The following is a 25,425-nucleotide window of genomic DNA, read 5'->3' as shown; positions in this document are numbered from 1 at the left end:
AGAAGGCATTCATTCATTATGAACAACTCATTAGTATTAGTGAATTGTAGATATGGTAATGGTAATGGTTTAATTTCATTTGAACATGCAGATTGCAATTGAATGCATCACATAATCAGTTCACAGTTCCACATGTCCAAAAGGAGTAGGAAGAAGCAAAGCTTATTAGATCCTACCCCTCCATCTGGTACTTTTATATTCAGTAACTGTTACATTTGTTCACTTCTTGCTTTCCTAATATAGTTTAAGGTTTTTTTTATTTATTTTTATTTTATTTATTTTTATTTTATTAATTTATATTTTATTAATTTATATTTTATTTTATTTTTTAATTTTATTTTATTTACTTATTTTTTTATTTATATACGATGAATAAAGTACTGAATAAATGGAAGTAATTGATGTATTTATTTGTCACCCTAAAGTGTCACACAAATCAGGGAAAAAGCTCCGTATCGGCCGATACTTGCCTCTGTCAGGTGGCGGCTATGGCGCCGGTCCCGACCCGCTGTACTGGGGTCGCCAGTGGGGGCAAATTTGGGAATGAGTACCCCTCATTCCGGGTGTTGTTGATGTTGTGGTAAAACTGGGATATGAATAACTGTCTCCCTTTGGCATCGCTATTGTTATTTCAGTACGGGTCCGCACATCGGGATTCAGGAAAGGTGATGCTGGTTCACAGCACACGCGTCCTTTTGGGACAATCAGATTTCTTCCCGGGAAGCTGGGCTAATGTAATCCGGGATTAGAGGAGCCTGATAATCGGGATAATCGGGATAAGCGCAGTTTCTGTGTGCAGGTAGCCCAGCTTTTCGACACGTACCTGTCCCAATACTTTTGTCCACACATATTCCGACATAAAGCGACCCCCCCCCACCCCCCACACTCCCCGCCTACACACGCTCTCTATGGGTGGAGGTTCTTCATGGCTTCTCCTCTGTGACGTTCCCACCAGCTAAGTAGGCCACGGCAGGCTGCTCCTCTTGCTGTATCGTCTTCCACTCTTGTCAACCTCGCCCCCCACCCCTCTGCCGTCGTCTCGCCCCCGGGTGACGGCTTCCTCTCCCCCTTTTCTGATGATTCCCTCCCTCGCCTCCTTTTAAGTTTTATCATCCTCCTCCTTTGTCACCGCAGAGTCCAGCGAACATGAGGACAAGAGCACTTTGGGGGATGCCGTGCCCCCGCCGGGCAACATGGCCGACGTCCCCGCCGAGGTTCCTGATGACCCGACGCAGTCCCCGAAAATACTCCCCACCTTGGAGGCCAATGACGAGTTGGGGCCGCTGCCGGACAACTGGGAGATGGCGTACACGGAGAAGGGAGAAGTCTACTTCATAGAGTGAGTTTCTCCCAACACTTCCCAGTTATAAAGACCCCAAAAGGCTAGAAATAAACAATTTTTCTGAGGAAAGAGAGTCCAAAGTTCCTTTACACAGCTAGGTTAATTGGCCACTCCAAATTGTCCATAGGTATGAATGTGAGTGTGAATGGTTGTTTGTCTATATGTGCCCTGTGATTGGCTGGCTGGCCACCAGTCCAGGGTGGACCCCGCCTCTCGCCCGAAGACAGCTGGGATAGTCTCCAGCACCCCCCGCGACCCTTGTGAGGAAATGCGGTAGAAAATAAATGAATGAATGAATCCGCCAAGCTGCTCTGTCTCTCCTCCATCCTTGCCTCCCTCCCTTCCTCTCCTTGCTGTGCTCACTAAGCTGTGTTTCTTTGTCGCCTTTCGACAGCCACAACACCAAGACCACGTCCTGGTTGGACCCGAGGCTCGCTAAGAAGGCCAAGCCGCCCGAGGAGTGCAAAGAGGACGGTGAGTGTTTGCCCAGCCTGTCATCGGGACATATCAGGACGTGTCGGAACGTATTGGGACGTATCCAAACGTTGGTAACACAGGAGAGACGTGGACTTCCTATTTATGGACTTGCCGTCCAGATAGGCCGCCCACTGCTTACAAAGAATTCTTTATCCTCTGCTGGGAGTCAAACGGTGTGTCCTTCAGCAGCCTCTCCCTTTGTTTACATCATGGTGACTGATGGCGTTTTTGGTGGCGCGTTCACAGGCCCAAGGACAGTGTATCAAGTACACAGAAGGGTCGCAGCTGATTAGGTTCTGTTTTTTTTTTCCCATGTATGTTTATTGGGTTTTTCTCTTTTTTATAACACAAATATACAAAATACAAATTCAGAACACAAAACATAATATACAAACATAACATCAATACAACAAGGCAGGTTGCCAGCCCACCCACCCCCTATCCCCATTGAGGACCCATATAAAACCTCACTTGAATCTTGAAGTGCATGTTACATTCATCATTGAGCTTGATTTGTATTTACCAGATATTGAAGAAAAGGTTGCCACGATGTTTCAAAATGTTGAAGTCTGTCTTTCAAGATATATCTTATTCTTTCCAGATGGAGTGTGTTCGTCAACTCCTCTAGCCACATCTTAGTTGATGGTACACTTACACTTTTCCACAGCATTAAAATCAGTTTTTTCGCTATAATGAGACCATATGAAATGAAACATTGTTGTGCCTCATTTAGCATTTGGAAGGATTCAGAAACCCCAAGGATGATGAGCAGAGGCTCTGGCTTTAACACAATCCCCCAAACCTTGGACATTATATCAAAATCACCAGACCAAAAAGAGTATATTCTGGGGCAGAGTGCATAACTATGAAGATGAGTTGCCTTCGAAGATCTGCACCTGTCACAGATAGGCGAGACATCTGGGTATATATTATGTAGTTTTACCTTTGAGAAATGGAGCATGTATATAATTTTAAATTGAATAAGGCAATGTCTGGCACTATGCGAGCATGTATTAATTTTTTCAAGTGCACTATCCCAGAGATCATCTGTAATCGATTCGCCAAGTTCTTTCTCCCATTTATGCTTATGTATATGAGCTGGAGAGGGAGTCATTGGCAGGAGGGCTTTGTAGATGCGTGTTATCAGTTTTGGTTCGTCTATTGTCAATTTCAGGCAATCATTTATTAATGTTTTTGACTCATTCCGAAAGTCCTCCATATGTTTACGTATATAATCCCTAATTTGCAGATATTGAAAGAAAGAATTATTTTCCAATCCAAATGTATGCTGTAGTTGAGAGAACGAGGCAAAGATACCCTGTATATATAGATCTCCAACACATTTTATACCTTTCTGGCTCCATTTGGCAAAACTTCCTCCCAGACCAGATGGGGCAAAAGTGGGATTTCTATCTATGGGTAGGGCAGGGGATATAGAATTGAGGTTATAACTGGCTTTAATTTGTTTCCAAATGCGAATCATGCTGTGGATAAGAGGGTTATTGTTGTATAATGATCTACTGATCGGGGTTGGTGCTAATAGAATTGCGGCTAGTGAATGTGGATGGCAGTCTCCCTGTTCCATCATTAGCCAATTGGGTGGGAACTCTGTGGTGTTTAGACAAACAATAAAATTCTTGAGTGCTGAGGCCCAGTAATAAAACAGAAAATTTGGGAGAGCCAATCCTCCTTCAGATTTTAGTCTGTAGAGATATTTCCTACCGATTCTAGGGGATTTATGTCCCCACAAAAAGGGTGTAATTATGGAGTCTAATTGTTTAAAAAAAGATTTTTAAGGAATATTGGAATGTTTTGGAACAGGTATAGTATTTGTGGGAGAAAGACCATCTTGATTGCATTTATTCTTCCGATCATTGAAATCGGAAGTGCATCCCAAAAGAGCAATCTAGAGCGCAGACTCTCAATTAAGGGCGGAAAGTTCTCTTGGAAGAGAGAGGTGTGTTCTCTTGTCACCTCTATCCCCAAGTAGGTGAATTTATCTAGGGAGATTTTGAATGGGAGATTAGACAGGGACGTCAGAACATCTGTACGAGCCTGATTAGGTTCTGTTGTTGTAGAACCCACAGAACACACTTTGATTACCCAAATGACCCAAATCCACCAAGACCTGACAGTCCTAACTCTGGTCTGTACCACTTCATGGACACCCCCCCCTCCCCCTTGCCCCCTTGTATGGAGATAGGATTCTTCTCAGAAACGGAAGGGAGACATGAAGGAAAAAGTCCTACTTCGGAATGTTTACTGACGGAACTTCCTGTATTTCAAACGTTGTCATGAAGACTATTCCCATAGAGATAGAAACCTAGACCATACCATCCCACACAAGACCCCACTCCCAAAAGTCGTCCACCCAAGTCGTTTCTTGTGACCTTGTTCTTCTGGAACTCTGAGTAGCTTCATCCTGTCCAGACACCTTGACGCTTTAATCGGTTCCAAATAATCTGGGTAGGTTCCTGCAACCACAGGATCATCCATCTGGTCCATGAAGGGAACTTCTCACATCTTAGGACCATGAGCCTTTTGAAAAGCCCGTGAGAAGCGACTCCAAAAAGAGCGAGGAGGAAAAGTGCTGACGTTGTTGATGATTGTTTATGTCCGTGGTGGCCCGCATGCTGCATCACGTGGTCATGTGATGTGTTCGTAGTCTGCCGCCTCTGGAAACTTGCACTCCAATAGACGCGTGTGTGTGTGTGTGCAGGAACACGCATTGAGCGTGCACGCCTTCAAAGCTTTGGTGGCGAAGGCAGCAGTCGACATCACAGACGCCTTGTCGTTACATAACTGGCTTGATATTTCCGTCTTCTTGCCTGCCTGCCTGCCTGCTCCTCACCTCCCATCCTTCTCTTCATCTCATTCCGTCTTTGTCCCACTCCTTCCTTGTCTTCCCTTCCCTTCCCACCTGTCTCCTTTGCTTCTGGCAGACGAGAACAACCAGCATGAGCTTTTTTTGCACGTTCTTCCTCTCCGTCTTTGTTCTCGCTCACGTAGTTTGCTACACGTTTTGTCGACACCAACATGGATGAAAATGGAAGATCTTCAAGCTTTGCTAAATTGATAACTAAATAAGATGCTAAGGAAGTTAGCATTTCTTCCTTTAAAGAGGGCTAATGATGCCTTCAGGACTGCTGGGAGTGTGGAGTTTAAGGAGCGCCGACCTTATCACACTTCATTGAATACTTTTGGTCAGGACATAGTTTCTTTGGGGCTGCACGGCGCTCTAGTGGTTAGCGCGCTGACCTCACAGCTAGGAGACCAGGGTTCAATTCCACCCTCGGCCATGTTCTCCCCGTGCATGCGTGGGTTTTCTCCGGGTACTCCGGTTTCCTCCCACATTCCAAAAACATGCTAGGTTAATTGGCCACTCCAAATTGTCCATAGGTATGAATGTGAGTGTGAATGGTTGTTTGTCTATATGTGCCCTGGGATTGGCTGGCCACCAGTCCAGACTGTGGCCCGCCTCTCCCCTGAAGACAGCTGGGATAGGCTCCAGCACCTCCATGAGCCTTGTGAGGAAAAGCAGTAGAAAATGAATGAATAGTTTCTTTGGAACATGTGCTGAAGCTAGTCGCTAGCCGGCTTGTAGCTAGGTGTCGCTACAACAGTAAGCTAGTTCTTGGGCGTACCAATTAGAACAATATTAACAATGTGGTTCCTAGAATGGATGTGGTTCCTTGGAGGTTTTTTTATTGAAGGTGATGTCGTACATTCTTAACTGCTTTTTTTAGCTGTTTGAATATATTTAGAATTATAAGGATTGCATCTAACGGACAACATCCCCCTTTTTCAGGGACCGATGATGCTCATTGTTGTTCTTCGTGTTAAGTTGTGGACTCCTGTAGAGCAGCTACACGCAATAACTCCCACAGAAAGCTTTCTAGATCTTCCACAATCTGCACCTGTACTTCCATGGATTTTCCCCAACATGTGTTTTCGTTTGTTCCAGGAGAGATAGTGAAGGTGATTGATGGGTTCACGTGTCTCCATCCATGTGTCCTGGTGTTGTGTTTAGTAGTCTGTGAGAGGGCCGTCCCAGTAAATTTCACGGCGAGTCGATAAGAAGCACATTTGCACGTCGTTATGGTGGTCTGGTACTTCTTCTTGCGGCGTGTGCGTGTGCGTGTGCGTGTGCGTGTGCGTGTGCGTGTGCGTGTGCGTGTGTGTGTGTGTGTGTGTGTGTGTGTGGTAGTGCTGAGTTATTATCACCCTCCTTCACCTTGAGCCTCCCGCTGCAGTGGCGAGGAGCTGGCATGGTGTCGTAGACGTCTGCCACATGATTGATGGCTGTATTTTGAGAGCATCCTAGCACGCCTGAGGATGGAAGATTGGACAGGAGTGGGGGGGGCGGGTCTGAGTGTGACTGAGTGTGTGTTTTGCTAGCGTTGTTAGCGGGGACATCCAGCATACTTGCATTACTCTGTTTCATTTATTGCCGATGACTTCCACGCTTCTTGTCATGTGATAGGAAATCAATACTTGATTGACGCGATGGCGTCTTACTGAGTCGAGTGTCATATTTTGTAATGGAGATCATTAATAATTCTATGTAGTTTTACAACCAGTAAAACCAGTCCAGGCAGGCTGGACCCCGCCTCTCCCCCAAGACAGCTGGGGTAGGCTCCAGCACACCCCCACCCTAGAGATGGATGGATGGATGGACTTTGGACTCTTTTTATTTACAACATATTGGGCAACTGCAGGGTCTTGAGACACATGCTAACTCGCAAACTAGAGAAGCTAGCGACCTAAACGGTAGCCTTCAAGTTATTTCCTTTCAACTTAAATAGCCAAAAACTTACCACTTCCGCACGGATAGGGAGGATAACTATTAACAGTTATTTAACCTTTAACATGAACATTAATCAAACGTAATAATTTTTTTCTGAGTACACGATACCATACAGCATCCATATCAAACTTGCGCGGGCCGCGTGTTTGAGACCCCTGCCATAAAGTGTCTACAGCGGAGAGCACGTGGAGGAAGTTCAGCCAGAAGATGTCAGGTGAAGGAAAGCAGAACACGGGAGGCTCGAGACGAGACGAGAGCGAGCGGCAGGTCACGGTCGGCTAAAGTCGGCTAATGTCGACTAATGTCTGCTGCTGCCGTCCCTGCGCTGACTCGATAAGCCGCCAGCCTCGTCAAGTCGTCTTCTTATTCTTCTTGTTTTACGGCGCCGCAGAACACTCTGCTGTTGTCTGCGGCTCAGAGCGACTTTGGACGCAGGAGGGCAACGCGAGGACACACGCCATCAAAACCCAAAGCTTTCAAAAAGCCGCCCCCCTCCCCTAAACATCTCGGTTATGGTCGCTAGTCATGGCACGGCTAGGAGGGGAATTTCTCATTAGCTTTTATTTCATGCTATTTTCATATTGAACTTCAACATCTGGGATGGCAGAGTACACAGGCGGCCATTATGGAGAGCAGATTGATGGCGAGAGTCATTGAACACACGCGTGTTTACTCCTGCTGCAGTGGAGGTCAGCGATCGATGAGGAGGTCAGCCGAGGTTTGGTGGAGCTCCTCGCCGGGCTCCAATCAAACGGCGACGCCTTCCTTCTTTTTTCCCCTGCGCTCGCCGCCATTTATCACTCTGAACAGGCTGGGGATTCAATTCACACTTGGGCTGGGGTGTGTATTAATACTGGACCCCCCCACCGTCCCTAAGCCCCCACTGCTCTCCACACGTATGCATACCATGACAGGCCACTTTTACAGCGTGAGATTTCTACACCTCCGCATTAGAAGGTGATAAAATGTGACAAATGATAACCTCAGGAGGAAGGAAGGAGGGCGATCCCACGGTTGGGAATAACACCGGACCTTCCCGTTCATACACTTGGATCATTTGGACAACACGTCATCCTCATCATCCACATCAACCACCTCATCCACATCATCCATCTCATCCACATCATCCATCTCATCCTCCTCATGCACATCATCCACCTCATCCAGATCATCCATCTCATCCACATTGTCCACCTCATCCTCATCGTCCACATCATCCACCTCATCCTCCTCAACCACATCATCCACCTCAACCACATCGTCTACATCATCCACCTCATCCACATCATCCACCTCATCCTCCTCATCCACATCATCCACCTCATCCACATCGTCCACATCATCCACATCGTCCACCTCATCCACATCGTCCACATCATGCACCTCATCCACATCGTCCACATCATGCACCTTATCCACATCATCCACCTCGTCCACATCATCCACATCGTCCACCTCATCCTCATCATCCACATCATCCACCTCATCCTCATCATCCACCTCATCTGTCCACCATCTTTCTTGATACTTGACGCTACATTTCATGTTTGTTTGTTTCATCCGTGTAATGAGGCTGGAGCTTCTCCAGGCTCAAAGCTTTTTAAAACCAGGAGTGGAAAAGGACACTCCGAGTGACGCTCCTCCTCATTTCTGCTGCCTTGAGATTCCCAAATGTTGGAGAGGTTAGTCTGTCTGCATCACTTTGGAGACTTTTTCTCCACGTGGGAGGACAGGAAAGATGAATGCAGGTCGCTCTCTGTCCGCTTTAACTAGGCCAAGGAATAATATTCAAATATACCGTGGCCATAATACAGCGCCCACCCCCCAACCCCCCCAACCCCCCAACCCAACACACATACACACGGCAACCCAGGTGCTGGTAAACAGGTGCTGTAGCGCCCCCTGTGGTGGCTTTTCATTCCTTCCCAAGGATGTCTGCACTTCTCACCAGTTGTTTACCAACTTAAGACAACATTTACAAGCATGAAAAGCTTGAAAAGCTTGCAGCATGAATATTTCCCTGCTATTAATGAAGCCGCAGGCGTTTTTATCATTTATTCATCTTTGGACAGAAATGGAGAGGAATACTTCTATACTACTATACTACTATACTACTTCTTACAGCTAAAGAACAATCCTTGTGGCTTTCTTTTCCAGAACTTCCGTATGGCTGGGAGAAAATTGATGATCCAATCTATGGCAGCTACTATGTGGAGTAAGTTGGCAGCTTGGATGAAACTTAAGGATCCTGGTACACAACCTGGTAGTACACACACAACCTGGTACATTCACAACCTGGTATATTCACAACTTATTACATTCACAAACTGGTACATACACAACCTGGTAGTACACACACAACCTGGTACATTCACAACCTGGTACATACGCAACCTGGTACATACACAACCTGGTATATTCACAACTTAGTACATTCACAAACTGGTACATACACAACCTGGTATATACACAACCTGGTACATTCACAACCTGGTACATACACAACCTGGTACATTCACAACCTGGTGGTACACACACAACCTGGTACATACACAACCTGGTAGATTTACAACCTGGTACATTCACAACCTGGTAGATTTACAACCTGGCACATTCACAACCTGGTACACACACAACCTGGTACACACACAACCTGGTACATTCACAAACTGGTACACACACAACCTGGTAGAATTACAAACTGGTACATTCGCAAACTGGTACATACGCAACCTGGTACACACACAACCTGGTATACTTACAACCTGGTACACTCACAACCTGGTAGATTTACAACCTGGTAGATTCACAACCTGGTAGATTCACAACCTGGTACACACACAACCTGGTACACACACAACCTGGTACATACACAACCTGGTACATACACAACCTGCTACATACACAACCTGCTACAAACGCAACCTTGTACATACACAACCTGGTACATACACAACAACAAAAACCTTCATTCATCTCTCCTAAATACCTACCAACACCCCCAACCCCCCACAATGCCCATTCTGCAGCTCAGTTACATAATATGGCGGCGGGCCATTTAATTAATCATCATAGCGACAAGGAGAGAGAGAGGAGCCCGCCGCAGTGCCGGAATTGATCTTTATTTGGGGGGGCGGGGGGGTTGGTCGAGTGTGAAATGTGAAATGATTTGTTTTTGTTTCTTTTTGTTGATTGTAGCCACATCAACAGAAGGACCCAGTTTGAGAACCCGGTGCTGGAGGCCAAGAGGAGAGTCCAGCAGCAGCAGCAGATGCAAAGCCAGGGTCTCTCCTCGCTTCCGCTTCCTGCCATCTACAAAGGTACGCGGGCACACGCAGCTTCCTGTCCGATACGCCACCTGCACTACCTGCACTTCCTGCACTACGTGTGCAGTACACACAGATAGTACACAGTATGTACACACAGCTAGTACACAATGATGAGCGTGTCCATCCAATTACGGATAAGTGGGCATGTCATTGAAGACCCAGATGCTAACTTCCTTAGCATTAGCTTTAGTCCGTGATCAACATGCCAGCTATGGTTTTAAGTTTTGGTGAGACTGCAACACTTTAAGGTCGGCCCTCCTTAAACTCCAAACTCCCAGCAGTCCTGAAGGCATCGTTAGGCCTCTATGAAGGAGGAAATGCTAACTTCCTTAGCATCTTATTTATTTATCAATTTAGCAAAGCTCGAGAGCCTCGTCTCCATGGCGACGCATCCCAGTGAGGCTCTCTTTCCTCCTTTTTTGCACCCCTCTTTTTTTCCGCCCCAAATGTCAAATATAGAAGATGCCAGCCCCTGTGCCCCCCTCCCCAGACCCTACCCGCCGCAGGTGGGCCCGGCATCGGCGCCGGAGCGGAGTCACAGCCTGGGCGACCTGTCCTCCTCCTCCCGCTCGCCGCCCATCCCACGGCGGGCGGCCTCGCCGTTCGCCTCCGCCGACATCTCCCCGCTGCGGCACGTCCTCACCCGCCGGATGAACATGAGCCCCCGCCGGCTGCCGCTTCCTCATCTCCGCAGCGCCCGTAGCCCCTCCCCGCTGTGGCATTGCGTCAGTAAGTAGGTCAGGACAGACGGAGACAGGCTAGCATCCTTTGACTTAGCATGCTAGCAATGTAGGAGCGGCGAGAGGCTTGACGGGAAGCGAGCTAGCCCGCTAGCCACACCCCCTTTTCCTGGGATAAGCCACGGGAGGTTCCTCTTTTTCACAGGTCTTCCCTAACACCCCCAAGCTTCCTCATGGAGCTCATCCCTGATTGACAGCATGCCTTTGGCTGGCCCCTCCCCTGACACGCCCCCTTTTCACCCCCCCCTTGCCGCCATATTCCTGGAAGAAGTCATACTTTACACTGCAACACTTCTCAAACACCAAGAGGGATATTTACAACCTCCACGCCGTCTTGAACGCATCATGAGCACTTATTGAAGGAGTAAATGCTAACTTCCTTAGCATTAGCTTTTTTTGCCTTTTCTTATCAGCGTGGTCAACCATCTTGGTTTTGAAACAGTTTGAGCTCAGACTCTGGGCGGGGGGGATTTCCAACACTCGAACGCATCGTTAGCACTCACTGAAGGAGAAAATGCTAACTTCCTTAGCATTGGCTTTGTTTGCCTTTTCTTAGCAACGTGGTCAGCCATGTTTTCTTGTTCGACTTAAATAGTTTGAGGTCGAACCCCTTAAGCTCCAAGTGACCCCCCCCCCGTCCTTTCTGCAGATCTTCCCTAAACCCCCCCGCATCGTGTCACGGAGCTCAGCCTTGATTGACAGCATGTCATTGGCTCGATTTGTAGTCTGGTTTAGCAGGTTGAAGGGTTTCCTCATGTACCTTCTGCACGGGGGTCCACCTGCATCCGCCCCCAAACCCAACCCGGTCCCACGCTTGGGCAAATGTCCTGCCAGTTGTCCACCTTTCGGGACCAGCTTCTACTTAACCCTTACCCCCCCTCCCCCGGCACGGTGGCCACGCCCATCCTTCCATCTCGTGTTCTTTCCTGTTCCAGAGAAGCCGCTGTTCACGCGCGACCCCACCCAGCTGAAAGGCAGCTTCCTGTCCACGGCGCTCCAGAAGAGCAGCATGGGCTTCGGCTTCACCATCATCGGAGGCGACGAGCCCGACGAGTTCCTCCAGGTGAAGAGCGTCATCCCGGACGGGCCGGCCGCCGCCGACGCAAAGATGGCCACAGGTAGGAGACGACGGCGGGATACGCAATAGCGTGCATGGAATGTTCCTCCCTGTGCCTGTGCACTTTTAGCTGGTCCATTAATCAGCCGGGGGGGGGGGCTTTATGAGCCCCATTAATCCGGCCGGGGGCCACACGGGGGTACAAAGTGGACAGGAAGCATCAGGACTGTTAAGGCATGGCGTGCTGCATAGTAAATATTTGGGTCTGTCATCTTTTCATAACTCCTCTGCAGTCCCACCTGGCCCCCCCCATCAGTACCCCCCCGCCCCACCAGATTGGGTGTCCTACTTCTGCAGCTGACGTGATGACAGGAGCCGCCCCAAAAAAACACACCGTGCTGGGAAGGTGGGAGGTTCCTGATGACGTTATTTGTACATGGTTTACTCTATATAGTACAAGTACACATGTACATGATATACTCTACATAAAGTACTGATATACGCTACATGAAGTACACATGTACACGATATACTCTACATAAAGAACTGATATATGCTACATAAAGTACACATGTACATGATATACTTTACATAAAGTACTGATATACGCTACATAAAGTACACATGTACACGATATACTCTACATAAAGAACTGATATACGCTACATAAAGCACACATGTACATGATATACTTTACATAAAGTACTGATATACGCTACATAAAGTACACATATGTATACTAATGTACTTTCCATAAAGTCCAAACATCAAAGTCTGGCTAAGCCCTGCCCACATCTTATGGACCAATCGAACGTCGCCTATCTGTCTCGTGTCCGTCGGGGTCATTCGGTCAAAGTTTGTTAAAATACAAATCCAAAATGGCCGACTTCCTTTTGGTTTTGGAGACATTTTATATGTGTCTTGTCATGATTGACAGGACGTCATGATTGGCGGGCCCTCATAAAAAAAAATGAAGAAATTGGCCCCAGTTGGCTGGCCCCCATTCCAGGGTGTAGTCAGCTGGGGTAGGCTCCAGCTTGCCTTCACTGGAGTGATGTCTTTATCCACGATGACATCATCGCTTTTGTCACGCCGTCCTAACGACCTCGTTAGCTTTCTGCTATCGACGACGACGGCACTGCTGCTCAAGGCCGCCGTCGCCTGCCTTTCGCCAGATTCGTGAAGAACGTCTTCTTGACGCGCCGTAACGCCACCTTGGCTCGGTTGAGCGCAGCATAAAAGATATTTAATGGCTGCCTTTTACGACGCTCTTGGAGGATGACACCGACGCTGAAGGTCGCGCATGATGCAGGTTTTAGTGGCGGGGGATCTGCTTCCCTCTTAGCCCCGCCCTTGCAGACATCAGCAACAGGCTCCGCCTCTAATATTTTGCCTTGATTGGTGTAACGTTACTGCAGATGTTTCCTTCTCCTAAACGACTGGTGGCGGTCCCCACGGCGTCTGTCTCCCTGCAGGTGACGTCATCGTCTACATCAACGACGTCTGCGTCCTGGGCACCACCCACGCCGACGTGGTCAAGCTGTTCCAGTCGGTGCCGATTGGGCAAAGCGTGACGTTGGTGCTGTGCCGAGGGTACCCGCTGCCGTACGAGCCCGAGGAGAACAGCGGCGCCGACAACGCCGGCATGGTGTCCCCGCTGGGCGTCATGGACCAGCGCCCCATCCTGGTCAACGGTCGCTCCGGATACGACAACTACCTGGATTATCTTTCCCGCACGGCCCGCTTGGTTCCGGACAGCGGCCACGACCCCGCCCGGCAGCTCCTCCCCCCCCACCCGGGCGACACCCACTTGGACGGCTCGTTGGCGTCCGCCGCCACGCCTCCCGACAGCGTCTCCGTGTCGTCCGGGGCCGCACAATCCGAGACGCTGGCCCTCACCATGGTGAAGGGCGCAGACGGATTCGGCTTCACCGTCGCCGACAGCCTGGCGGGACAGCGGGTCAAGCAGGTCCTGGAGCCGCAGGGGTGCCCCGGGTTGAGCGAGGGCGACCTGATCGTGGAGATCAACAAGCAGGCGGTGCTCGGACTCACGCACGCGCAGGTGGTGGAGATGCTCAAGGAGTGCCCGGTCGGCGCCGACACCGGTCTGCTGGTCCAGAGAGCGGCAGCAGGTAGGGCCGGACTCTAGGGGGGCAGCAACGGAACAGTAGATGTTCCACTAAAGTCAAAGAAATATGATTTTCATAAGTCATGAAATGTAACTTTCCATTTCCTGCTTGATTGGCGTCATCATCACTTTCCTCTTTCTCATTTTATGACTCATTGACTACTGCAAAAATAGCATTTTTATTGACAACATATAGTATATTTATATCGAATTTAATTTCCAGTATCTTTTTAGGCCTGACAGCATATAAAAATTCTAAGTTATGATAAAAAAATACAATATTTGGACATGGAATATCATGATAATAGTGACTGAATTCGCCCTTAGCATACTAGCAATATGACAATGGATAGTGAGTGGCTTTCAAAGGACACCAGCTGGTACACGGATGAGGGTTCTGGTGCCCCCTGGTGGTCGCTGCTTGAAGTGTCAGCATCACGACTTGGCCTTCAGCAGAGTTTAGGATGGGACATGGAAGGCTTTGGTGTGGGTGTGGCTAGCGTCCATCTTACTGCAGTTTTTACACCAACGGCAAAACTGAAAACACGGCAGGATACGTTGTGGTCGTCCTCTAACATGGCGGGGTACGTTGTGGTTATCCTCTAACGTGGTGGGATACATTGTGGTCGTCTTCTGACACAGTGGGATGCGTTGTGGTCGTCCTCCAACATGCCGGGATACGTTGTGGTCGTCTTCTGACATGGCAGATACATTGTAGTTGTCTTCTAACGGTGGGATACGTTGTGGTGGGATACGTTGTGGTCATCTTCTAACGTGGTGGGATACGTTGTAGTTGTCTTCTGACATGGTGGTCATCTGCTACCATGGTGGGATACGTTGTGGTCGTCTTCTGACAGCGGGATACGTTGTGGTCGTCTTTTGACATAGCGGGATACGTTGTGGTGGGATACGTTGTGGTCGTCTTCTAACACGGCGGGATACGTTGTGGTCATCTTCTAACATGGCGGACATGTTGTCGTCGTCTTCTAACACAGCGGCATACGTTGTGGTCGCCTTCTAACATGGCTGGATACGTTGTGGTCGTTTTCCAACATGACGAGATACGTTGTGGTCATCTTCTAACATGGCTGGATACGTTGTGGTTGTCTTCTAACATGGTGGGATACGTTGTGGTCGTCTTCTAACATAGCTGGATACGTTGTGGTCGTCTTCCAACATGACGAGATACGTTGTGGTCGTCTTCTAACACGGTGGGATACGTTGTGGTCGTCTTCTAACATGGTGGGATACGTTGTGGTCGTCTTCTAACATGGCTGGATACGTTGTGGTCGTCTTCCAACATGACGAGATACGTTGTGGTCGTCTTCTAACATGGTGGGATACGTTGTGGTCGTCTTCTAACATGGCTGGATACGTTGTGGTCGTCTTCCAACATGACGAGATACGTTGTGGTCGTCTTCTAACACGGTGGGATACGTTGTGGTCGTCTTCTAACATGGTGGGATACGTTGTGGTCGTCTTCCAACATGACGAGATACGTTGTGGTCGTCTTCTAACACGGTGGGATACGTTGTGGTCGTCTTCTAACATGGTGGGATACGTTGTGGTCGTCTTCTAACACGGTGGGATACGTTGTGGTCGTCTTCTAACACGGTGGGATACGTTGTGGTCGTCTTCTAACACGGTGAGATACGTTGTGGTCGTCTTCTAACACGGTGAGATACGTTGTGGTCGTCTTCTAACATGGTGGGATACGTTGTGGTCGTCTTCTACCACGGTGGGATACGTTGTGGTCATCTTCTAACACGGTGGGATACGTTGTGGTCGTCTTCTGACACGGTGGGATACGTTGTGGTAGTTTTCCAACATGACGAGATACGTTGTGGTCGTCTTCTAACATGGTGGGATACGTTGTGGTCGTCTTCTAACATGGCTGGATACGTTGTGGTCGTCTTCTTACACAGTGGGATACTTTGTGGTAGCTGCAGTGTAGTCATGACAACTGTGTTTCCCATCATGCATCAGTGTGAATATGCGAGGATATTACACGCCGTAAGCAGTTCCTGACTTTTATGGAAGATTTACGGCGATGTTAACGCTGATCTAAGTTCCTTTCATCCGCCTGGAAAGGAATATTTCTTGTTTATGGATTGCTCCTACGTCTTTTTTTCCCTATCCAGAACCAGCCGGCCTGCCGAGGACAACCTTCCCCACCGACTCCTCCCCCCCCTCAGGTAGACGCCCCCCCACCCCCCACAAGCAGCCCACGTCAGCTGTAAGTGAGTATTAACTAAAAAGCCTGGATGTGTCCGTCCCCCAGGGGCCGAGTACCAGGACATGGAGGTCCACCTGCGGAGACAGAAGTCCGGCTTCGGGTTCAGGGTCCTGGGCGGGGACGAGGCGGGGCAGCCTGTGAGTCCGGAGACACGTGAGAAGGCTCGTATGGCGATGGGACCCCCCCTAACGCCCCCCCAACACCAAGTCTAAGCCTGACCTTTCAACCCAGACAACAATAGTTATTATTATTATTATTATGAACTATAAGCACCTATGAATTTGTAATAGTTGTAATTAATAATGCAGATCATATCCAAATATTCATGTACATTTTCCCTGCTGCCATGTTCTCTTTTCATAACTACAACATGGATTTGGAAGTACAAATAATAATCATCTACACCAAGTATAGTATAGTACAGTATCTACACCAAGTACAGTATAGTACAGTATGTACAGTATAGTATAGTATGTACACCAAGTACAGTACAGCATCTACAGCAAGTATAGTACAGCATCTACAGCAAGTATAGTACAGTATCTACACCAACTACAGTACAGTATCTACACCAAGTACAGTATAGTACAGTATCTACACCAAGTACAGTATAGTATAGTATGTACACCAAGTACAGTACAGCATCTACAGCAAGTATAGTAGTACAGTATCTACACCCAGTACAGTACAGCATCTACAGCAAGTACAGTACAGCATCTACACCAAGTACAGTATAGTACAGTATGTACACCAAGTACAGTACAGCATCTACAGCAACTACAGTACAGTATCTACACCAAGTACAGTACAGCATCTACAGCAAATACAATACAGTACTTAAGTATGATTCAACAGTAGAGTCTGCATGTACTGCATGTGTGATGATTGAACATGTGTAGTCGGTACTACGTGTACGTGCGTATCGATGATACGATCGAAGTGCAAAGGAAAGGGCCGTGATAGTGGTTTCTTTAGACAGGAAGTACTTCCTGCATGTGAACGTCTTTATTTATTTTCACAGCAGATCTTAATCGGCGCCATCATCGAGAAGAGCCCGGCGGACCTGGACGGACGCCTGCGGCCCGGCGACGAGCTCCTCTTCGTGGACGGCATTCCCGTGGTGGGGAAGCCGCATCGCTACGTCATCGACCTGATGCACGGGGCGGCACGGAACGGCCAAGTCAACCTGGTCATCAGGAGGAGGCTGCACGCCGCGGGTAACGTAGTAGCAGTAGTAGTACTACCAGTAGTAGTATGATAGTATTTGACGTGTGATGCTAGGAGTAATACATCTTTGCCTCCAGGCGACTCGTGTCAGGAGAACGGTCGCCATTCGGGTTCGGTTTCCACGCAGCACAGCTCACCGCGTAGCGAACTCACGTACGCCAACAGTACCGGGACCGCCCAAGCAGGCGGCGGCGGCGGCGCCTCCGACGTAAACACGCAACCGAGCGACGTCCTCATCCACCGCAAGGAGAGCGAAGGCTTCGGGTTCGTCATCATCAGCTCCCTCAACCGGCCCGAGGCGCCCGCTGCCAACCGTAAGACCGGACGAGACCGCGCCGCGTCGTGTCGGGGACCTCCCGCTTATGACTTTGTCCCCCGCAGCCGTGCCGCACAAGATCGGGCGCATCATCGAGGGAAGTCCGGCCGACCGCTGCGGGAAGCTGAAGGTTGGGGATCGAATCCTGGCCGTCAACACGCAGTCCATCGTCAGCATGCCGCACGCCGACATCGTCAAACTCATCAAGGACGCCGGACTCAGCGTCACCCTGAGGATCGTCCCACAGGAGGGTGAGATTCGTTTTCGTTTTCGCTTCATGTTCACGTTCTCACCGATTTTTGTTCAACTTCACTCCAGAGGTCGGCAACCCCCCATCAGGCCCCGCCTCCCAGCAGCAGAGCCCCCTGACGCAGCAGAACAGCCCCCAGATGCAGAAGCCTGGCGGCGGCGTGGCCCCACCGCCCGGCCCGGGTGTCCAGAGTCCAGAACCCAACACCAAAGCCCACCAGAGTCCTGGCACCCAGCTGCCCGTCCCCCCGCCCCAGACCACCTACACCCACGAGGGCAGGTAGGACCCTCAAGGCTCGTCTCGGTTCTCGGTTCTCGTTTTTCCATTCACCTCACATCTCTCAGTTACAGGTCAGAGGTCAAAGCCAGGCAAGACGTCAAACCGGACATCTGCCAGCCGCCCTTCACCGACTACCGCCAGCCGCCCGTGGACTACCGCCACCCACCGGTGGCCGACTACAGAGCTCCGCCCACGCTGGACTACCGACACCCGCCGCTGTTGGACTACCGGACCCAGTTTGCCATCCCGGAGTACAGGATGCCCCCGGTTCAGGTACCGTGGCTTTCAGACCACACACCAGATGCCAAAGTCCGGCTTGGGGGGGTGGGGTCATTTGGGTCTCCAGCGCCCGTGTCAGCAGTCCAGACTTCCCGGTCCCCAGCCACCTGGTCCATCCTTGTTTTAGGATGGAGGTGAAAGAGTGAATGATGATGCTATGACCTTGAAGTGTGAAAGGTCAAAGGTGAAAGGCGTGTTGACGTCTTGTGCTTTCAGCTGTCGCAGGACTTTGACTTCTTCACGGTGGAGCTGGAGAAGAGCCTGAAGGGCTTCGGGTTCAGCATCCGAGGAGGTCGGGAATACAAGATGGACCTGTTCGTCCTCAGACTGGCCGAGGACGGGCCGGCTGTCCGCAACGGGAGGATGAGGGTAGGTCGCCGTCGCCGTCTCCCGCCGCTGCGGCGAGGTGACAAGTCGCTGCACAGATTGAAGTAATCCTTTTCAATCCGCCCAATCCGTCTCCGATCTCTCCGGATTAGGAAGACTGGCTGTAAAAGTAGGATATTACGCAACCATGCTGTCGTGGCGCTGTGTGGATTAGGATACGTTGTGGTGGTCTATTTTTCTACAGGCATCTTGATAGCCTTCCCTGCAGCCAAGCATGACTCAGCTTTTTTCCTTATCAAACACAAAATGACAGCCATAGTCGCAGAGAGCGTTTCATTCCCAGTGGGAGCGTGAAAGCAGGCGCCCATCAGTCGCTTCAAGAAGGCCACGCCCATCCCGAATGGTGCGTACTTCGTCTTTTCTCTCCTCCTCCTCCTGTGAGGGACAGAGACCATGAAGGGCAGACTCGCATGCCCAGACACCAAAGGTGTTTGGATCAGGTGATTTGGGGGGTGGCTTAGATGGTATGGTAAAATGATTTAAATCACCTAAACGGGACGTGTAAAATGCCATTTAATCTGGATCTGGTCCAGATTGGCCGCAGTGTAAATAGGAAGTGTAAAAAATTGCCAATTAATCTGGATCTGATCCACATTGGCCGCAGTGCAAACGGGATGTGTAAAATGCCATTTAATCTGGATCGGATCGAGATTGGCTGCAGTGTAAACGGGACATGTAAATTGCCATTTAATCTGGATCGGATCCAGATTGGCCGCAGTGTAAACGGGGTGTTTTATATGCCATTTAATCTGGATCTGATCCAGATTGACCACAGTGTAAACAGGACATGTAAAATGGCATTTAATCTGGACCCGATCCAGATTGGCTGCAGTGTAAACGGGACATGTAAAATGCCATTAGCCGCAGTTTAAACAGGACGTGTAAAATGACATTTAATCTGATTTTCGATCCAGATTCGCCGCAGTGTAAACGGGACGTGTAAAAAAAAAAAAAAAAAAATGCCATTTAATATGGATCTGATCCAGATTGGCCACAGTGTAAACGGGACGTGTAAAAATGCCATTATATCTGGATCTGATCCAGATTGGCTGCATTGTAAACAGGATGTGTAAAATGCCATTTAATCTGGATCAGATCCAGATTGGCCGCAGTATAACCGGGACGTGTAACATGCCATTTAATCCAGATCCGATCCAGATTGGCTGCAGTGTAAACAGGATGTGTACAATGCCATTTAATCTGGATCTGATCCAGATTGACCACAGTGTAAACAGGACGTGTAAAATGGCATTTAATCTGGACCCGATCCAGATTGGCTGCAGTGTAAACGGGACATGTAAAATGCCATTAGCCGCAGTTTAAACAGGACATGTAAAATGACATTTAATCTGATTTTCGATCCAGATTCGCCGCAGTGTAAACGAGACGTGTAAAAAAAACACAAAAAAATGCCATTTAATCTGGATCTGATCCAGATTGGCCACAGTGTAAACGGGACGTGTAAAAATGCCATTAAATCTGGATCCGATCCAGATTGGCTGCATTGTAAACAGGATGTGTAAAATGCCATTTAATCTAGATCAGATCCAGATTGGCCGCAGTATAACCGGGACGTGTAACATGCCATTTAATCCAGATCCGATCCAGATTGGCCGCAGTGTAAACAGGATGTGTACAATGCCATTTAATCTGGATCCGATCCAGATTGGCCGCAGTGTAAACAGGACGTGTACAATGCCATTTGGTGTGCTTCCTTTGCTTTTATCCGTCAAATCCCGTTGAGTGTTGAGTCTTTGTGTCCCGTGCAGGTCGGAGACCAGATCATCGAGATCAACGGCGAGAGCACGAGAGAAATGACCCACGGCCGCGCCATCGAGCTGATCAAGTCGGGAGGCAGACGGGTGCGTCTTCTTCTCAAGCGCGGCACGGGCCAGGCGCCGGAGTTCGGTGAGTCCCTGCTGGCGCCCCTCGCCCCCCCCCCCCCCCCCCCTCCACGTCTTCCAGCTAACATGAGCGTGCCAACATGGCTCCTGTGGCGCACTAACGCTGGTTCTATCTGCCGTCCATTGCGGTCGGGTGTGACTAACTGATGGCTAGGTTGTGACTCCCCCTTCTTTAGGAATGGCATCTTCCACTCACTCCATGTGCATGAAAAGTGACACGCATGGCGCCCCCTATTTCGTCCTCATGGGCCACGCTAAGGACACGGTTTGTGACCACGCCAGCCTTCTTCTCTTCTCCGCGTAACCCCGCCCCTGACTGATGCTCGCCGTGGTGTGTCTTTGGTGTGTTGGTGTGTGAGGCAACCGGAACGTTGGAAACCGCTCTCGTTGGGATGCTAGCTGTTTGTTAGCATCCTGTACTCATTTGCATACCGAACGCTTATGCAAATCGTCTGCACTGATTGTTCTTACACGTGTGTGCTCATGCTCCAAGGTGCATCATACCCGTTGTGTGTACGCAGCCCCCGGCGTGGGGGCTGTTGTTTGGTTTTTAAGGTACAACAAACACCTCGTGATGGACAAAAGTATTGGGACACACCTTGTTGTCATCAATCAGGCTTCACACTTCATTTAACCTTCTGGACCTCACATGAGACTCCACGTGAGGCCGGGACCCCCGGTGAGGCCACTGGCGAGGGGGTGGGACGTTTCCCCACCAACGTGCCACTTTGTTTTTCTGGGGGGGAAAAAAGCACAAAACATTCCTTGGTCCAGATTCTCTTCACGTGTCACTTCCTGTCAGTGATGGCCATGTGTCCCAATACTTTTGCATGCTGATTGTGTCTGCTTTTTAGTTAATACTCATGTCAATACATACATACAGTACATATATACACACAGTGCATACATACATACATATGTACATACATACAGTACATACATACAGTACATACATACAGTACATACATACAGTACATACATATGTAGTACATACATACGTACATACATACATACATACATATATACATACATACAAATGTACATACGTACTACATACATACATACAGTACATACATACGTACTACATACATACATACATACAGTACATATATACATACAGTGAAGAAAATAAGTATTTGAACACCCTGCTATTTTGCTATTTCTCCCACTTAGAAATCATGGAGGGGTCTGAAATTTTCATCGTAGGTGCATGTCCACTGTGAGAGAGATAAACTAAAAAGAAAAATCCAGAAATCACAATGCATGATTTTTTAACAATTTATTTGTGTGATACAGCTGCAAATAAGTATTTGAACACCTGTGTATCATCTAGAATTCTGACCCTGAAAGACCTGTTAGTCTGCCCATTAGAAGTCCACCTGCACTCCATGTATCATCCTGAATCAGATGCACCTGTTTGAGGTCGTTAGCTGCATAAAGACACCTGTCCACCCCATACAATCAGTAAGACTTTAACTTGTAACATGGCGAAGACCAAAGAGCTGTCCAAAGACACCAGAGACAAAATTGTACACCTCCACAAGGCTGGAAAGGGCTACGGAGCAATTACCAAGCAGCTTGGTGAAAAAAGGTCCACTGTTGGAGCTATCATTAGAAAATGGAAGAAGCTAAACATGACGGTCAATCTCAATCGGAGTGGAGCCCCATGCAAGATATCACCTCGTGGGGTCTCAATGATTCTAAGAAAGGTGAGGAATCAGCCCAGAACTACACGACAGGACTTGGTCAATGACCTGAAAAGAGCTGGGACCACCGTTTCCAAGGTTACTGTAGGTAATACACTAAGACGTCATGATGTGAAATCATGCATGGCACGAAAGGTTCCCCTGCTTAAACCAGCACATGTCAAGGCCCGTCTTAAGTTTGCATATGACCATTTGGATGATACAGAGGAGTCATGGGAGAAAGTTTTATGGTCAGATGAGACCAAAATAGAACTTTTTGGTCATAATTCCAATAAGCGTGTTTGGAGGAAGAAGAATGAAGAGTACAATCCGAAGAACACCATCCCTACTGTGAAGCATGGGGGTGGTAGCATCATGCTTTGGGGGTGTTTTTCTGCACATGGGACAGGACGAGTGCACTGCATTAAAGAGAGGATGACTGGGGCCGTGTATTGTGAGATTTTGGGGAACAACCTCCTTCCCTCTGTCAGAGCATTGAAGATGGGTCGTGGCTGGGTCTTCCAACACGACAACGACCCGAAGCACACAGCCAGGAAAACCAAGGAGTGGCTCCGTAAGAAGCATATCAAGGTTCTAGCATGGCCCAGCCAGTCTCCAGACCTGAACCCAATCGAAAATCTTTGGAGGGAGCTCAAACTCCGTGTTTCTCAGCGACAGCCCAGAAACCTGACTGATCTAGAGAAGATCTGTGTGGAGGAGTGGGCCAAGATCCCTCCTGCAGTGTGTGCAAACCTGGTGAAAAACTACAGGAAACGTTTGACCTCTGTAATAGCAAACAAAGGCTACTGTACCAAATATTAACATTCATTTTCTCAGGTGTTCAAATACTTATTAGCAGCTGTATCACACAAATAAATTGTTAAAAAATCATGCATTGTGATTTCTGGATTTTTCTTTTTAGTTTATCTCTCTCACAGTGGACATGCACCTACGATGAAAATTTCAGACCCCTCCATGATTTCTAAGTGGGAGAAATAGCAAAATAGCAGGGTGTTCAAATACTTATTTTCTTCACTGTATATACAATACATACATACAGTAAATAATTATGTGGTACATATATACATACATACATACAAATGTACATACGTACATACATACTATATACATACATACAGTACATACATGCGTACAGTACGTGCCTACAAACAGTACATACATACTTACATAAATACGTACAGTACATGCCTACATATGTACATACAGTAAGTACATACATGCATACATACAGTACATCATATGTACATACATACATACAGTACATAAAGTACATACATACAGTATATACTGTACATACATACATACAGTACATAAAGTACATACATACAGTATATACTGTACATACATACGTACTTACAGTACATAAGTACATATAGTACATACATGCAGACAAAAGTATTGAGACACCCACCAGAGTGATGACCATGTGTCCCAATACTTTTGCACGTGTGTCCTTGTGTCTTGCACTGCAATGTCTTCACGTCCAATTGTGTGTGTGCTGTAGGTTGCCACGGCAACCAGCAGATGCTTTTATTTTGAAGGCATGTTTGGTTGTGCCGTGGCATGCGTGGTAGCGGCCGGCCGTTGCCTTCACCGTCGCTGACCGGACTCGCTTGTCTTCCAGACAATAACGCCTCACGGGATGCTCGCCCTGCAGCCTCTCCAAGCCTGTCGGAAGTAGCCCCGCCCCCTGACGGCCTTCCTACGCCGCCGCCGCCTTCATCCCGCTCGGCCGCCTCCCCGGACCCGCCTCTCTCGGTCAAATCCGAGGCGCTCCAGAGAGATGATCTCGTCAGGAGAGCAGGCGGCAGGGCCCCCCTCCAGGGGCACAGGGTGCCGCCCCCTGCTGAGGGGGACGCGCTTCAAAGCACCGCAGGCGGAAAGCATCCTTCTTCTTCCAAACACCCGCACGCCAACGGGACCAGCAAGGAAGATGCGGGGCCCGGACTGAACGAGAGGGACTCGGCGGACACCTGGTCCGGTAGGGGTGCCGGTGGATCGGCACGGAAGTCCACCATCTCCCCCGGACTCTGGAAGATCCCCGGATCGGACAAGCTGCCCGGCACTCTGCGGCTGGGAGCGTCCACGCTCAGATAACCCGACTTCCCCTGACATGGATCCGCTTTTTATTTATCAGACTCTTTGCTAAATTATTTGACACCCTCCACCTTAAAAACTGGAGTCATCCACCGCAGCTGGGCTCACAACCAATCAGATGTCAGCAGCTGATTTCGGAAAAAAAACTTAGCAGGACACCATGCAGTCTATTTTTAGGACTAGTGGACTTTGCCTTAAGGAGAGCAACAATCAGAAGAAATGTACAGGAGATCATCTTGAATTGATGATATATGTGGGGGGAGGGGGGTGCCTTAAAGGGACACTGAGGGGGTGTTAAAAGGCTGCTATGAAAATACCCAATTCCGTACTGTGAAATACATTTCCGTTTCACTCCACGTCCTGACATGATCCCCCGTGCAGGAGGTTTTTTTTTTTGTTGTTGTTGTCTAAAAACGACATTTTTGTCTGCGTTCATCACGGTTGCCATGGCGATGTGACGGACCTTCATGCACAAGCAAAGAGGTGGGACCCGAGCACATTTGTGTGTCAACAGGACTTCTTCTTCTGTTGGGCGCCAAAAACCAAAACGTGTACATCTGTGTGCACATATGTACTGTGTGTGTGTGTGTGTGTGTTTTTACACACAGCTCAGAATCACTGTGTAGTGTAAAAAAAAACAAACAAACAAAAAAACAGAACTACAGTATGGAAAGGACTTGGTCACCAATTATTGTAGGAAAAGTGAAGCGACTATTTTTATGATGAAATGCAGCACTATAAATATATGAACTTGTTTTTTCAGAAATCTTGTTTACCTGTATGATAATCTGACAAATAAAACATTGACACAACACCAAATATGCTCCAAGTGTGGACTTTTGGGGTTAAAAGTCATTAATAATA

At 48.5% G+C, this 25,425-nt stretch overlaps 1 protein-coding gene across 13 annotated transcripts in view; it reads left to right on the top strand.

Annotated features, from left to right (window-relative positions):
• Window positions 1-25,398, top strand: part of magi2a (membrane associated guanylate kinase, WW and PDZ domain containing 2a) — a 78,080-nt gene extending 52,682 nt beyond the window's left edge. For 2 of the 13 annotated variants that reach the window (XM_078787766.1, XM_078787787.1), the window contains 17 exons: window positions 1,135-1,339; window positions 1,737-1,816; window positions 8,784-8,841; window positions 9,825-9,946; window positions 10,415-10,684; window positions 11,631-11,813; window positions 13,228-13,884; window positions 16,022-16,075; window positions 16,162-16,277; window positions 17,138-17,333; window positions 17,421-17,657; window positions 17,725-17,910; window positions 17,978-18,188; window positions 18,254-18,461; window positions 18,684-18,836; window positions 20,624-20,762; window positions 24,089-25,398. In XM_078787766.1, coding sequence (XP_078643892.1) covers window positions 1,135-1,339; window positions 1,737-1,816; window positions 8,784-8,841; window positions 9,825-9,946; window positions 10,415-10,684; window positions 11,631-11,813; window positions 13,228-13,884; window positions 16,022-16,075; window positions 16,162-16,277; window positions 17,138-17,333; window positions 17,421-17,657; window positions 17,725-17,910; window positions 17,978-18,188; window positions 18,254-18,461; window positions 18,684-18,836; window positions 20,624-20,762; window positions 24,089-24,561 — 3,548 coding nt within the window. In that variant the 3' untranslated portion in view covers window positions 24,562-25,398. Of the gene's footprint in view, window positions 1-1,134; window positions 1,340-1,736; window positions 1,817-8,783; window positions 8,842-9,824; window positions 9,947-10,414; window positions 10,685-11,630; window positions 11,814-13,227; window positions 13,885-16,021; window positions 16,076-16,161; window positions 16,278-17,137; window positions 17,334-17,420; window positions 17,658-17,724; window positions 17,911-17,977; window positions 18,189-18,253; window positions 18,462-18,683; window positions 18,837-20,623; window positions 20,763-20,934; window positions 21,024-24,088 lie in introns of all 13 variants that reach the window. The other 11 variants (XM_078787784.1, XM_078787771.1, XM_078787777.1 and 8 more) reach the window with 11 other exon arrangements.
• Window positions 25,399-25,425: the final 27 nt, after the last annotated feature.

The sequence above is a fragment of the Doryrhamphus excisus genome, linkage group LG2 (assembly GCF_037039965.1).
Source record: "Doryrhamphus excisus strain RoL-2023G ecotype Guam linkage group LG2, RoL_Dexc_Guam_v1.1, whole genome shotgun sequence".
NCBI classification, from domain to species: domain Eukaryota; kingdom Metazoa; phylum Chordata; class Actinopteri; order Syngnathiformes; family Syngnathidae; genus Doryrhamphus; species Doryrhamphus excisus.
This window is presented reverse-complemented; position numbering and strand designations above follow the sequence as displayed.